Source organism: Eptesicus fuscus, chromosome 10 (genome assembly GCF_027574615.1).
Source record: "Eptesicus fuscus isolate TK198812 chromosome 10, DD_ASM_mEF_20220401, whole genome shotgun sequence".
NCBI classification, from domain to species: domain Eukaryota; kingdom Metazoa; phylum Chordata; class Mammalia; order Chiroptera; family Vespertilionidae; genus Eptesicus; species Eptesicus fuscus.
This window is the reverse complement of record NC_072482.1, coordinates 74127639-74143676: the sequence shown is the minus strand read 5'-3', so window position 1 is coordinate 74143676 and position 16038 is coordinate 74127639. Positions and strand designations below refer to the sequence as shown.

The 16038-nt window shown below is 41.5% G+C and overlaps 1 protein-coding gene across 1 annotated transcript in view; it reads left to right on the top strand.

Moving 5' to 3' along the window:
* PDE7B (phosphodiesterase 7B) overlaps window positions 1–13692 on the top strand; it is a 130276-nt gene extending 116584 nt beyond the window's left edge. The window contains exons 8-12 of the mRNA XM_028141679.2: window positions 148–239; window positions 2673–2817; window positions 4778–4874; window positions 8706–8786; window positions 13080–13692. Of these exons, the coding sequence (XP_027997480.1) occupies window positions 148–239; window positions 2673–2817; window positions 4778–4874; window positions 8706–8786; window positions 13080–13315 (651 nt within the window). The 3' untranslated portion in view covers window positions 13316–13692. The remainder of the gene's footprint in view (window positions 1–147; window positions 240–2672; window positions 2818–4777; window positions 4875–8705; window positions 8787–13079) is intronic.
* The last annotated feature ends 2346 nt before the right edge of the window (window positions 13693–16038 follow it).

Sequence of the window (16038 nt, the reverse complement as noted above, 5' to 3'; positions counted from 1 at the left end):
CCCTGTGATTGTTTTATTTTGTGTTGCTTTTTCAGTCTGCCTCTTTGTTATCAAAGAGGGAAAATGCTGGCCTCAGGGAAGCTGTGTTCAGCATGAAAGATCAGTCTGTAGCTTCTCTCTCGTTTATAGCTTTAATTTTCTCTCTAGAATATGTCTGTGCTGGAGAATCACCACTGGCGATCTACAATTGGCATGCTCCGAGAATCCAGGCTTCTTGCTCACTTGCCAAAGGAAATGACGTAAGTAGTGCAGAGATGAAACACACTGATGTCCACGCATTAGAGATAAGCCGCCTTCTCTAGGGCACACTTGAGACCCCCTGGGTTAATGGTAGGGAGCCAGCTAGCTGTGCTTCCTGCCTGCACTCTGCATTGTCTATCAGAGGAGATTCATGTCAGTTACGGCAACCCAGAAACCAGAATCTCTCTGTGAGCTTTGAAAGGGCCTTGGATCGTCTGTGACCTAACGTCAGGAAAAGGAGAATAAACAGCTCTCCCCTTTCACACTCTTCAGCATCAACACTCTGCTTTGCCAAATTCCTGTCTTTTATGTTAACAAAATTGTCCTCCTGTGTAGACCCAAATAATAAATGTTTATCAAAAAAGAACACAGGAGTTCTCAAGCTAGCTTTAAGACTAGTTCAATGAAGTTTGTTTCATAACGGCCAGTCTCAGTGAAAATAAAAGTCAGAATTTTTTTTTCTAAAATGTCTTTTGTTAAGTAACTGAGTTGGCCCCAGCAATTTTTTCTCCATCAATTTACGTATTTTAAACAGAATGGGAAATACTAGTTTCCTGGTCTGCTGTGTTAGCCCGACTACTTAGGCCTAGTCCTACTAAATCCAAGGCCAAGGCCCTTGCCTCACTGCATGCATGGCCCCAAGGTAGCTGCTGTACTGTCTATCTAGGACAGCAAAAATTCTGATTTGTGTAATTAAAATGCACAGAACCCGAGGTAGCTGAGAGAGAAGTAAATAAATAGACCTCCGTACCCTTCTTTCTGAAGGGCACACAGCTTAAGGTCAGTTTATGTCTCCCCATAGAACAGGCACTATGCTCTGGACTCCTTGGTTTATTCCTGGCCATCTGATATTATCTCATGCTGTTTCCTAGCACCCGGAGGAATGTTGAATTTGCAGGAAGAACTTCAGTCCTGATAACTTTTTACTCCCAGAAACTAAAAAGCAATCCTCATGCATGGGATCAAAACTTGTGCCTTTCACTAAAACAATACATTGCAAAGATCAGGGAAATGCAAAAGGAACTACAAACTAGAACAAGAAATCAAGTAAGAAGGAGATGAAATGAGAGGTTAGTGGCAGGGTCAGCTAAAGAAAGAAAGGAGAAGGGAGGGAAGGAGAATGAGGACAGGAAAAAACAAAACAAAAGGAAAAACAGAGGACTTGTCCCGATAATGCCCACATTAATTCTCTGTGTTTCTTAGTTAGTATTTCTTTCCTAAGATACTCCTATTCATCCCTATGGATTCCAAATAAAAGTACCACATTTTTTATTTATTTGTGGAATCTTTTCTTTTGCTAAAAGAATAATTGGTATGCAATAATATATGTGAAAGGGCTTTATAATGAAATTTGTAATCATCATAATCATGATTATTCCTTCTATCTTTGTGTAAATGCTTTAAGATAATTTTTCTGATTTTAAAAGTAAAGGTTAACTGTACAAACTAAGGAAAGTTCAGAAAAGAATTAGCTTACCCATAAATTTAAAAACTTATAGATTAAGCTACACTAAAAATTAAGACTTTATTTTACCAAATCACATCATTTTTAAAAAGTAGAAAGCCAAGCCATATTATGGAAGAAGATACTTGCAACACATAATTGCCAAATGACTACTATTGAAAAAATATTTTTAAACTCTCAGAATCAGTAAGCAAAAGGGAGACAACACTATAGAATAATAGAAATTTCACAAAAGAAGAAATATCAATGGCAAATAAAGACATGAAAACATGTCCTACCTCATTAGTAATCAAGGAAATTCATATTAAAACTATAAGGAGTTGCAAGAAAACCCTCAGATTGACACTTTCGTTTTATTTTCCCAAAATATCCCATTTTTCTCTATACCATTTTTTACTAATATATTGTTTGCCCATCGATTTTTAATGGTGCCTTAACCACTATCATTTTTAAGTTCCAGTATCTTTTCCAGCCTACCTGGGTTTTTTTCCCTTTATCAATCTTTCCATCCCACAGTATCAGTCACTACTATGTCTTCATTATTATTACTGTTATTATGCTCTTTCCCCACCCCCCATGAAAATCTTAATGTTTGAGCTTGTTTCAACTCTATAAAAGCATAACCCAAACTCCTGTGATTCTGTGAGTCTTTTTGCGTCCTCCTTAAAACATACATTTCTACTTGGCTTTCAGTTTGTCCACCCATGGGAACTGTGGGAATGTATCAACTACCACAACTTTGTTCACCCGAGGTTTTGATCACTCTCTAAAGTTCTTGGTCTGAGGGCAGAAGCGATGGTGGGTGAGAAATTCACTCTTGCTCTGTGAGGGACTGGAACTTTGTGTAATAAGCAATATCAAAGGCAGGAATGAGATTGCAAGCCACCTGTTGATGACAGAATCAATCACCCTCCTCAAAAGGATTTTCTCTCTGTGTGTGTTTTCTCTTTCCTTCTTGTGGATGCAGACAGGATATTGAACAGCAACTGGGCTCCTTGATCTTGGCAACAGACATCAACAGGCAGAATGAATTTTTGACCAGATTGAAAGCTCACCTCCAAAATAAAGACTTAAGACTGGAGGATGTACACGACAGGCACTTTCTGCTTCAGGTAAACAACAACAACAAAGCCAGTATTCTTGCTGGGTAACAATACATAGGGACACGATCAATCGTGTTAGCACATTTGAGAAGGAATATCTCCCATGGTGTAAGTTAGAGCAGTGACCTACTTGGTTAAAAGCTTTGAGACATATAAAATTTTTAAGTGGTTTCCAAGCAAGCAAAATCTGGGTTCCGTGTCAGTAAGTTGATAATATCTCACTCTTCCTTGTTTGGTAACTGCTTCACCACAAAGTAGCCACCCCTCTGGGCAATTGCACCCAGTAAGAATCTACCACATTTTGTTGCTTGATGTAAAATTGACCACTGTGATACCTGTGCAGTTTTAAAAGGCTGTTTCTATAACACAAAGGTATATTATGTTAACTATGGTACCAATAAAAAATTAAGAAGCAAGTAGCCTTCCTTTACCTAAAACCTATTTAATCAAGCCCTGCTTTACTTAAAGCCATTACTGCCTAAAGTCATATTTTCATCTGAGGCTCAAATATGTTTACCTAGTCTTAGCATTTTTAGGCTCCAATAATTAAATTGTTTCAACTGAATAGATTAAATCAGATCAAATCCAACCCTTTCTATGTCATTCTATGGCAAGAAGCCACTTGCAACATGAGAAAAAGAGGAGGAGTGGACGCCAGAAGTAGAACTCTGAGTGGGTATCAAACCAGGGCCTGCTTCTTGATCTTCCATTTTCTTTTGTCTTCCTTTTGGCACAAAAGACTGAATGGATGGACCCTGGACTCATCTAAATAAACCAACTTTAACCAGGGAGATGGAGCTGCAGGCAGCAGACTGAACTGTGCAGTCTTTTCTGCTCCAGGCCTCCATGCTGCCCCCTAGCGGTTCAAAGTGCCCCATCCTTCCCAGAAAATGCTCTCCTCCCAGCTGCAGCCCTGTATCTTCTTCCTTCTTCCCAAATTAGTCTTCTCTTCCCTGAGTGCCACAGAGATCAACCAGGGTCTGATTTTAGAGACTCGAGCCAAGTTGTGAGTAGCTGAAAGATTTGGCCTGAGCACTTGCATTTCAAAGGGAAAGGTAGCTAACACAAAAAATAATCCCTAAAGGGCAGAATTTGGAGGGGACTTCTGCCCCTTACCTACTCCAACATGTACTGATGCCCCCATTAACCAGGAAATAGAGAAGCAACCAAATTTGCAATTTTATATAACCCAGGCTCTCCCAGACCCCAGCACTGTTAGCAGCTCTATAATTCCAGGGAACTGGGTCAAAACAAACAGACCTTGCTGGTGGGCAAGACAGACCACAGGAGCCCATCTGGGCTGTGGTCTCTCTGCAGCTGGTGGTAAGGGGCAGAATCTACTTCTCTGTGAATTCAAGGTAATCCTCCTAGGATTAACATCACTAAGAAAGTGACCTCCCAGATCCAGGCCAGTGTGAGGCAAGCCAAGAGGCCTTGATTTAGTTCTGCAAATAAAACACTCCTCGCTTGATATGACCTAGCTCCCTGGCTGGCAGTCTGAGCTTGCTCACACACACAGACACGGGAACATAAATGCAAACACACATCATTTAAGTGATGTATGTGGTTGGCCATTTTGGCCACTGTGAGAGTGAGGGCCAAATGATCTCACTTGCGCCTGGCTGGGGCCCCGGCGGCCTCCCTCCCTGTGAGAGGTGGGGCAGCAGAAGGAACCAGGCCCTGGCTTTCCTTGGCCAGCACACCCCAAGTCTCCTCCAGAAAGCTCCGTGTCCTTGGACGGTGGCTCTTCTCTCCTTCTCACTGCTATAAAGTGGGAATTCTGAATGAAGGGTTTGTGTGTGGTGAAGAAGTGTTGTTTCCTGAAGAGACACATGAGGGAGGCCCTGAGTAGACATGGGCCTGGCACCACGAGGCACTCTGGCGGGTTGCACAGCCCCCTGGGCTTGGGGTGCATTTGCTGCTGAAAGATCACTCTCTGACAGTCTCTGCCTGCCCTGTCACTTCTCAGATTGCCTTGAAGTGTGCTGACATTTGCAACCCCTGCAGAATCTGGGAGATGAGCAAGCAGTGGAGTGAAAGGGTCTGTGAAGAGTTCTACAGGCAAGGTTAGTTGCAAGCCTTCAGCTGCGTTTTCACAGCCCCTCCTCCTTTCAGGCATTTGTCCTAATAAAGCAGGAAGTGGCTAATCTATCGTGACATTTGTTCTTTCATCAACTCTTATTAACCTAACTTTTCTCTAACTCTCTTGCAAACCATCCATTCCTTTTTTGGAAATAATTTCAAAATAAATAGCATTGACTTATTACAGAAACAGGTAGTAATGAGGTGCAATAAAAGTGAGTGAGAACGGAATATATATATATATATATATATTTTTTTTTAATGGTTTCCCTCCATTTTAATGAGCTGACACAGCCTAAAACCTAAATGCCATTTGCGGTCAATGTTTTCCACTCTGACAGAGGCCTTAACTCCTTTTGTGTTCCTTCCCCTCACTTTCTCAAATAAAGCTAATAATGAAATAGAGCATCGCTGACCAAGAATTAATTTCATCCTCTCACAGAGATACATGAAAAGTCAAATGGTCCCAAGTTAGGGTATAATTTTTAAGTGATCAAATTCATTCGGAAATAAGGCACTGAATTTGAGCAGAACCTTGCCATTGGGTGGGATATCAGCCTTTAAACACAGTCTGTTTCTCCAGGCCCGGTTTCAGTGCTCAGGATGTTTGTTCAGGCACAACAGTGCCCTGATGTTAGTGCTGGGAACAGGTGTGAGAGGTTGAGAACAAATAAAGCCTGAAGTGTCCCACATACCAGCTCTGTGGGGAGGTCAAGTAGCAACAGTGAGCCTTTTGGAGAAGCCTCCATCTAAAGATGTGTCAGTGACATTGTAATGGTCCCAAAGACAGAAGACAAAGCAGAATGGATTAGGTTGTGTGGGGCCAAAAGGCTCTGCTCACCACCTCTTTCGCTCAGAGGAAAAGTACTCACGTGGCTCCCACAATCTGTGTCATTTCACTGCAGTTGGGTGTAAGTGGTTACAAATCAAAAGGTCAGTTCTAGTTGCCCGTGATATAAAATCTCCACTGAGGGGAAAAAACAAAGGAAAATAGGATGAAATTGGAGCAGAGAGGTTTCAGATTTTATAAGATAAATACTTTCTTTACCGTGTGATATGGAAAATATTGGAATAGCATAGTGAGAGGAGGGCTAGGTTCTTCGTTCTTGGAAATCAAGCAATGGGAAAGAGAAGAGATTCCCCTCTGTCCCTCTTGGTTTTGACTCAATCATGTGCTCCCGTTGGCATTGACTGCCCTTCCTTTGCTCAGCCTGCACCCTTATTTGGACTATGAGCAACTCGGGGACCATGTCACCTGGACAGATTGTAAGGTCCACACAGTTGGTGAATCAAAGTTGTTGTCCAAGTGCAGAGTAAATGGGATCAACCAAGAAAAATAGTCTGTAAAATCTCTGCCAAAAACTGGTTGTTGTTCTCAGAGTATATGCACGTGCAGCCTCATAAGAGGAACAACCTAGAACATCTGTAACTCTGATCACTAAAGGTGAGCTTCCATGCCCTTGGCTCTGGCATGTTCCCTGGCAGAGAGAGAAGAATAGAGAGGGCATATTGGGTCCTTGTTATTTAACTAGAGGCCCCATGCACAAAAATTCGTGCATGGTGCGGGGGGGGGGGGTCCCCTCAGCTCAGCCTGTGCCCTCTTGCAATCTGGGACCCCTCAGAGGATGTCCACCTGCCAGCTTAGGCCTGCTCCCTGGGGGATCAGGCCTAAGCTGGCAGTCAGACATCCCTCTGGCAGCCTGGGAGCCCTTGGGGGATGTCCACCTGCCAGCTTAGGCCCAATCCCTAGGAGATGGGGCCTATGCTGGCAGTCGGACATCCCTAGCGCTGCTGAGGAGGTGGGAGAGGCTCTCGCCACCACAGCTGCGCTGGCAGCCTGAGTCAGCCCAGCTTGTGGCTGAGCAGAGCTCCCCCTGTGGGAGCACACTGATCACTAGGGGGCAGTTCCTGCATTGAGCATCTGCCCCCTGGTGGTCAGTGCGCATCATAGCAACCAGTCATTCCTGATCATTCTGACATTAGGGTCAATTTGCATATTACCCTTTTATTATATAAGATTGCTTGTTGGTCTAGCAAAAGTTCAGCCAATTTAAGAGGAAAAAGCAGACCCTTGTCATCCAAACTACACGGCTTTTAGTTTAGGATTTGGGCTTTCACAGACTGCTAATAGTCCCATCCAAAGTATCTTTAATAACTTGTGATGTTGAGCAAAGGAAATCCCCCTGAAATCAAGGTGGAGGACAGAGAGAAAAAAAGATGAAATTAGGAAAACAGTGTTACATTCTGACAACAGGGTTTAGGATTCTACCCCTCCTCTTGATGCCTTCAAGAAGTAGAATCTCTGTCCTGTTGGAAGTACAGATTAGTATCTTCTCAATCAACCAGATTAGAGTTAGGCAGAGTGAAAGTAGTGGGGGAAAGGCAAGAGAAGAATAAATAGGATTTGATGCCTCAATGTGGAGGGTGAAGGAAAGGGAAAAATCAAATTCGTCCAGAGTGTCAAGATGGGTTGAAAAACCGCTATTAACAGAAATAGGAAGTTAAAGAATAGAATTGGCTTTAGGGGAATTCAATTCAATTTTAAACAGTGGCATGCCCTGTCCTCAGAAGGCTATCATCATCGGGCTTCCCTGAGCTCCTCAGGTTAAGCCAGAGTGAGTGCCTCACATCATTCTTGAGAATCGCCAGGACACAGACACCAGGGGAGGCACAGCTGCAGTCTTAGATAAAATGATGGAAATGTGGCATCTCTGAGGTTCTACCTCAGTGGTAAAGTGCAGACACTCTGGAGCCTGACTTCCTAGGTTGGAACCCAGGCTCCCCTCTTTACTAACAGTGTGACCTCGGTCAACATACTTCCTTTCCCTGCATCTCAATTTCTTTATCTGTCAAATGGGGATTATAATGAGGTGGTTATGAGGATTTAAATAATTAGTTAATTCTAAGTAATTAATTAATTACATAGGTAAAATAATTAAGTTAATTACATAGGTAAAATGTTTAGGGCAGTGCCTGGCACACTGAGTGAGCATGTATAAATGTTGTATTTTTAGCTCCTCTAGTTTGGAGAGGCACATTCATATCTGTAAACCCAGCTACTCTCTGAGGACCAGCTTATCTACTAATTAACCAGATTGTTTTTCCCAATGCAGCAATTACCCACAATTTTTTACCCTCAGGAAGAACCAATAAAAGTATTTTGATAAAGCTTTGCATGATGCATTTCTCCTTTGGTTTTCTAGCTGACATAGGATTAAAAAGAACTATCATTCTGACCTTTATACTTCTTTTTTAACTTTCAGTTATATTAGGTAAAAGTCTAAGGAATGAGAATGAAAGATATCAGACCCTTATTTCTGATAAATTTTGTAGCTGCACACTGAGATGCTCTTCAAATGAGACCTCCTGGTTCCTGGCCTCCATTTCCTACCTACTTATCATTTCCGGTTTTTCAGGTGAAACCAGACGAGGGTCAGGAAGAGTGAAAGGTGGGGGATAAGCATAAAATCTGTTTTCTTAACCTGTAACTTAAAGCCAGAACTTGCATTTCAGGTTAGGAATGCCCATTAGTCATGTCCTTGTTTTTATAGAGCTTGTTCAAAAGTTTATTTTAGTCCCAGAGCACAGCTATTTACAACAAGCCTATTATAAATGGTCATTGACACTCTGATATTTTAAATTTTCACAGAAGCTACCAGAGCAAGACAGAGCAAATGGAAGCAAAAGGCTTCCTAACGATAACAAGGCAGAGAACAGTAATTCACAGGACCACTTTTTCCAAATAGGTTGATAAAACTATCAACACTCATTTGCATAAGTTCTAGATTACCAATGTGTTTCTTCTTTCTTCTTAGGTGACCTTGAACAGAAATTTGAACTGGAAATCAGTCCTCTCTGTAACCAACAGAAAGATTCAATCCCTAGTATACAAATTGGTGAGTTGAATTCAATTTTAATTTTAAAGGAACATTTTGAAATGCTCCTTTTAATTTTAAAGGAACATTTAATTTTAAAGGAACATTTTGCCAAAAATCACAAAGAAAAGACGATCTACACAGTGTGTGAAATACCCAAACTAGAGCTTTAATCAATGCCCCTGTGAATGACTGAGTCCAAATAAACACCGTAATCATGACTGGGTAATTACCAATTGAGAAGTAATGAAAAATTGGGTGAAGGCTTTATTATAAACCCTTAACTAACCTTTATTAACTTCATTAACTAACTTTTATTAACTTCATATTTCTGAATTAAATTAAAACCAAATAGAGTAGAAGAAACGTAATAAGAATCAACTATTTGCTGCTGAACATCAGATTAGTTCACATTCTCTTTAGGACTTACAGGGTGGGAAGTCAGCAAAATCCGCCTTTAGGATCCTTCCAATTTGGATAACTGTGACTCATCCCCAGCATTCAATCTCCAGAGCCCAGGCCCAGATCCAGCCAGGCCCTGACAGCCATGCTATGCCTCCTTCTCTGCTCTCCTTCAAAACTTACCTTCAGTCTCACTCTCTTAAGACCACACTCTCAAGTGTCCATTGCACTGAACTGTTAAACTGTGATGTTAATTAATCTAAAATAATTGTTACTTTAAAAAGTTATACATAAGATTGTTAAGCAAAGCAAACTGGAAATTTTAGGCACCTTAGGGGGGAAATATTTTTGACCCAATAAGAATTTCCATCACTCCTTAAACACTCTACTAATTTCATCTATGTATAAAGCACGTCTTTCTTTTCCTTACAGTTCCCTCCAATTAAAACCACTCAGACAGAAAAAAAAAAAAAAACCACTCAGAACTTTAACATCTAAAATAATAAAAGCATAATATGCTAATTAGACCAAACAGCTGAACGACCTTCCGGCCATCCTTCGGGACGAAACTGGGGATGCGAGGGCCGAAGCAGCCACTGCAGCTGTGAGGGCCAAACTCCCTGCATGAATTTCGTGCATCGGGCCTCTAGTTTTACTTATAAGCAATGGCCCTGACATGTACCAGTTCATGTTTTTCACCAGAGTCCACAGGCCTCAGACAGCTTAAAGCATTCACAATGTTGCAGACCTCAAAGCCTCAAAGCTTAATGCCATGACACTGGGAGGGAAAGGGGCACCAGAAAAGGATAAGCTTAAAATTGAGAAAACCAGAGCAAGTTAAAATGATATGCTTACAGTCGAAAAGAGATAAACCAAAGAACTTACATACTTATATGTATAGCTCATGGACACAGACAATAGCGTGGCGAAAGCCTGGGCGGGAGGGAGCGGGGAGAGGGGCTGGGCAGAGGAGAGTAAAGGGGGGGAAATAGGGGACATCTGTAATACTGTCAACAATAAAAATATTTCTTAAATGATACGCTTACAATCACTGAAGGTCAAATCAAATCCTCAGTCTCACAAAATATGATGAAGTAATCCTAGGGAAATAGGGACAACATTAATCTAGTTACAAAGAATCGAATGGAATCTACAAACATTAAAATGGATGTGTTGGAATTATGAGATTATTGGTTGTCCTTTTTTTCCTTAATATTGTTCTGTTGTTTTTACAATTAAAGTGATTCCTACCCAAAAAAGGGAAAGGGGGTGTTATAAAAAATTGAACCCAGGAAGAATCCGAGGCAGGTGAAGCCACAGAATTGCTGGGAGAAGGGAGGAGGAGCAACGTTAACAGAAATGCAGCTTTGGCCTCCCCGGATCCAGCTCCCTCCTGTCGAGGTTCCCTAAATGTGATTCAAAAGGGATTCACCCTGACCAAACTCCTAATCCACTGACCCACTTCGTTAAGCTCTGGATAGAAAAAAACCTGCCAGGCACCTGTTAAAGACACTTGGAACCACCAAAGAAAAACATTCACATTGTTAAGCACACAACCTGGATTTTCACGACGAAGCTGATTTCAGAGATTCTATCCTGTTGTCATGAGAACACATTTATTTTGTCAGATCATATGTCCTGATTTTCAGCTCAGGAAAATGTGGTTACCATAGATACCTGTTTTTAAAATGGGATGGGGACTAAGTGACTAGGAAAATCCCCTGGATGCCACACCAGCACACCAATAATAAAGAGAAAAAGAAGGTGATTATGAAACAATCCTTAGTACATATATTTTTCTCTGTCTCTGTTCCACATCTCCCAGCTGTGTAGGTTCAGAGTGTAGTGTGTAGAGCTAGATCAGACTGAACTGGAAAAATCCAAACAAATAAATAGAGTTCAATGGGGGCTGCGGGCCTCAGAGTCCCAGACAAAGGATTTCCCAGTGGGTCCTAAGTAATGCAGCAATTTCCTCTGTCTTGGTTCCCCTGGGACTAAAAATGTCCGCTCTCTTTTCCCGGTCCCAATCCACGTGGGAATTTCCTGAGTGCCATCCCAGGTTTAGATCTGATTTTCTGTTTAAGTAATTCATATTCACCCAAGTGGAACTGGGACTTCCTATCTCCCCACCCCACCCACCCCTGCTCTCCTCCTGCCATCAAACTCTACATTTGGAAAAGAAGATATGGAATTGAAAGAACCTCTGACTGGTGAAATCTGTAGAAAGATGAGGGGAAGAGGCTCTCCTTCAATCCTTGTTTACTCGGAAGCCACCATCTCTCCTTTCCCCCATTCCCTCCCCTTCAAGAGGACAATATCCTGGCAAAGTCCCTCCACTGTTTGCGTAGCAGAGGGAGGTTCCCAAATCTGGTCATGAGTTTGAAATGAAAGCCTGCCCTGGTTTGAAAAATTGCGTTTTAAAGTCTGCCGTCCGGACTTTAAAATGGCTTTCCTATCTACTGTAAGAGGTTTATACAGGACAAGTGTAAACACAGAGGTATAATTCCGGAGTGCCTTCAGGAAGAAAATGAGTTGATTTTTAAGTATTGGATTTTAAAATGTTGGATTCGTAATGTTTTTCTATTTAAGGTAAACTTGATAAATATTTACATCTAAAACGTTATAGTTTTGCAAAATATCTTTTTAGATATCTAATCTTTGTTAAGATGAAAGATATTAGAAACTAGATATGGAGATTGTGAAGGAGGTGAAGAAAATCCAAGAATAGGAAGCAAGAAAATTCAAGAATGAAATTCGTACTTGCTCACTCCCTACATAACCTTATTAAAATACAGACATAAAGTTGCTGACTTAACTTTTCTCCTCGGTTTGGGTTATCTAAGATGATCTTATAATATTTAAATTATATTTCACCTAAGATGAGATAATGCAGAAATGTACAGTAACATTCTGCATTGCTACATCCTCTTCCCATTTCTATAGCATCCTCAAAGGCCAAGGATCTACTGTTTGTCCAATGAAAAGATAATCAAATCAAGCCTCATAATTCACATGCTTGCTCACATACAGGGTGAGTTGGTGGGAGATTTATTTTGCTGAAAAACACTTGCCTTTTCTCCCCACACCTACATTTCAAGGAAATAACAATAAAACCTAAATATGTATATGTTTGTGATCATTCTATTAATTCCTGCCTAGACTGAAAGTTATCTTTACTTTCATAAATCGTGTTTAATACGAAACACACATTAAGCGTGAAATATGATTAGAAAGCAACAAGTCTAAAATAATTAAGAGAACAGGCATGCAAAAAAAAGAAGTCTGATATCAACAGTCTTATTTAATTAAACCAAGACTTTTATGTACGTAAAAATCTGTATTGAAGATGAACTTTTATTTACCTGCTGTTAGTTGGTTAACACAATTGAAAGTAAGACAAAACTATGAAAAGATAATCCTTAAAAAGATTCTACAGGCTAAATGTATGAATTCTTCAGATGGTCTAAATCAGTGATGTGCCCCTTGCTGATTTCATTTTCCCTTTCCTGCCTCCCCACCCATCCTCCTTAGTTCTAGCACAAACTTCCTTCCACTTGTTTATGTCTTTCTCCCTCTGTGAGGAATAATAACCAATATTTACTGAGTGTTTACTGTGTGCCAGGAGCTTTCTAAGCATTTTACATGTGTTAAGCCATTTCGTTGTCATAACAACCCTGTGGGTTTGGTACCCTTCTTAACTCCTTTTTACAAATGAGGAAACTGAGGCACGGAGAGGTGAAATGCCAAGCTGAAGAAGACATACCTCATGCTCCTTGGCTGAGGGTAGGAAGCACATTTACTTTGCCTCCATAACCCTGGGCCAAATACATAGCGGCCCGGTCCTGTCTGTGAGGGAGGAAGGAGTAGGTGTTACTGCCCTTGTGGTGATGCCTTTGGCCTTGGCTGTTTCAGGTTTCATGACCTACATCGTGGAGCCACTCTTCCAGGAATGGGCCCGTTTCACCGGAAACAGTGCCCTGTCTGAGAACATGCTAAGCCATCTTGCACACAACAAAGCCCAGTGGAAGAGCCTGCTGCCCAAGCAACACAGAAGCAGTGGTGGTGGCTGTGCTGGTGGCAGCCCAGACCACACAGACCACGGGACTGAGAATGAGGAGCAGACTGTGACTGAAGGCATCGCCCCCTAGTGCCAGCCCGGCCTGCCCCCTGCTCTGCACACAGAGAATGAGAACCGCCTTGAGCAGAGACCTCCTGAGAGGGGAGTTCTAGGGGTTCTTGACCATCAACCCAGCCGCTCTCTGGGTTTCATCCTGGGGCTCTTTGGAATGCCACCTGCTCCCACTCACCTGCCTCCCCTCCTTCTTCCCAGTGTACAGAAGCCATTCATCACCTCAGCATTAGCTGCCGAAATGAGCAACTCCATTCAGTAACATGGGAGCCAAGTCCAGGGGCAGGCCTGCCCCTCACGGAGAAGACTGGGAGAAAGAAAGAGGTGCTACTGCCATGTCCCCACGGCCCTGGGTCACATTGTGACAGGCAGCAGTTCCTAAGTCCAGAGCATTTTAGCATTTGCCATCTGACTGCTGATCTGCATGACAAAAACACCAGCATATTTGGAACTCCAAGGATATTGGTCTTACGTGCAAGAGCACAGATGAGAGCATGAGAGAAAGGACCTTCTATTTTAATAATAATTATTATTATTATCAAATAATAATAAATCTTTTTAACTTTTATATTTTATGCACTAGACAATGGATCTAAAACTTTGGACTAAGATTCCTCAGTGTACCCAAACTTGAACAGGGGGTTCATTGTTTTGTTACTGACTTTATGCCACTTTGGGTCAGAGATTTGGCATCTTCTCAATTTAAGAATCCACGTTTCCTATCCGATCCGAGGGGAAGGTGCTGTACAGTTCATTCCTTTGCACCATTAGCCAATCTGTCTTTTATCAATAACTCAGTTTCAGTGACATGTTTATATTCACCACATGTACATTTTCTGTAAATACCAAGCGCTACTGATTCCCATGCCAAAATACATGAGTATTATGGGATTGCTACCTGTATAAACAATGGCACTGTGAACAGAATCCTGTTAGTTTTAATACAAGAGAATGCATTTGTAAATATGGTATAGAGTTTATTAATATACTATTGTTTGCAGATAAAGGCCTTAACTTTAAACATCTTTCATCTTCTGAAAGCTGCCCAACTCCAGTCCTCACAGATGTCCTTCTGAACTGCCTTCCCATATCCACCTTTCTGCATCCCAACTAAGGTCACAAACCAAACCCAATCAAGTCTTTGAGGAAAGATTCTGGAAACTTCACGTGCATTCCGCTTGAGACCATAGCATTTGACCTGTGGCACCAAGCATCATTTCCTCAGATTAACGAGACCCTTCGGCAAGCCTGAAGTCACTTTTCAACGCAGCGATGTTGCACATTCTGTCCCCCGAGCCCGCTGATGAGCTTGTGTTTATGTGACTCTTGTCATGGAACATGGCAGTGTGTCGGCCTTGCAGGAGCCTCTATGGCCCTGTCATCTAAGCGTCAGGGAATTCCCTGCTCCCCTCCCGCCTTTCCGCCTATGGCTGCAGCACCAAAGCACCTTTGGTTAATGGTTGGCATGCATTTCTTTGGTGTTCATCGTAACTGGATTTTTCTTTTTCCGTAATTTCATGTGAACCGCTACCCACCTGTTTAGCTGAAGATGGGTGATATTATTTAAGTAAAGAACATATTTCCATTTTCTCACAGAATTTACCTTCCTGGCAGATCATTATGCTTAATCATGCCTGTCACTCGTAGAATCACCTGGGAATTTTGTGGCCATTTTTTCTCTGCAAACACGTGGCTGTATATCAGTCTGTGACAGTCTCCTCTAGTCAGCTAACCTTTGTGCATTGAACCTTCTGTTTAGAAGTCCCAGCATCACTAATGTTAGGTGAAAATCGGCACTGCCCCTTTCTCTTTACTGAAATGGTGTGGTGGTGGACGGTGACTTCATGATCGTTCCTGCCACTATCAAGCTGTTTCACAATAGAACGCCAGTTAACTCTCATTTCCTACGTGCAGCTTTTATTTCTCCTAACGTACAGATGAAATGTTGGAAACTTGACTGGACTGTAAGAAGTTCCTGCAGAGAGACTAAGGCTTGCGGAGTTAAGGTTTAGGGAAATTTTGGAATGTTGGTTATAGTTTTATTGAATATGGAGAGATTGTCAGATGGTAGTAAAGAAAGAGTGAAAACCTCATGAAATGGATGGATTTGATAAGTTGAAATAGTTGGTAGGGGTAAGAAGAGGAGTTGTGAAAACTAAACACTAACTTTATTTTTTTTCTGTAATAACTATGAACTGACAGATGATTCTTTATTGCTGTAATACTCAGAAGCTCTCAGCTTGGTAGGGCCCAAAAGGGAAGATGTTGAATGTATCCCTGCTTCCAAACCTCACTTATTTTGGTTTGGTGATGCAGAAAGGGCTTTTGAGTCACCTATTTTTAATGTACATGAGATCAAATCAAGGACAGCAGTTACTGGGGGCAATACAGTAGAGATTAGAAAGAAAAGGCTATTTTAGCTCTACCTTGACTTTAGGAAATGGACTTTGTTTAAATTATATTTATATTGTAACTTAAATAAATAATATTGGGGGCGTTTTTAGTAGTTCCAACTTTATAGGGCCAAAGTATTTATGCTACAATTAGGTCTTAAAGAAAAACTCACAGAGAAAACTACCAAATATCCAGGGGTTAAGCCTATGAAGCAGCTACTGGTACAATAAAAATCGGAAGTAAAATGAGACATGATGCATTTGTGGCCTCCGTTCAGTCAACTGGAGATTTCTTGAGTTCTTTATTTTTAGGCAAAACAAGAGAATGTGAAAACATTTTTTTTCTTGC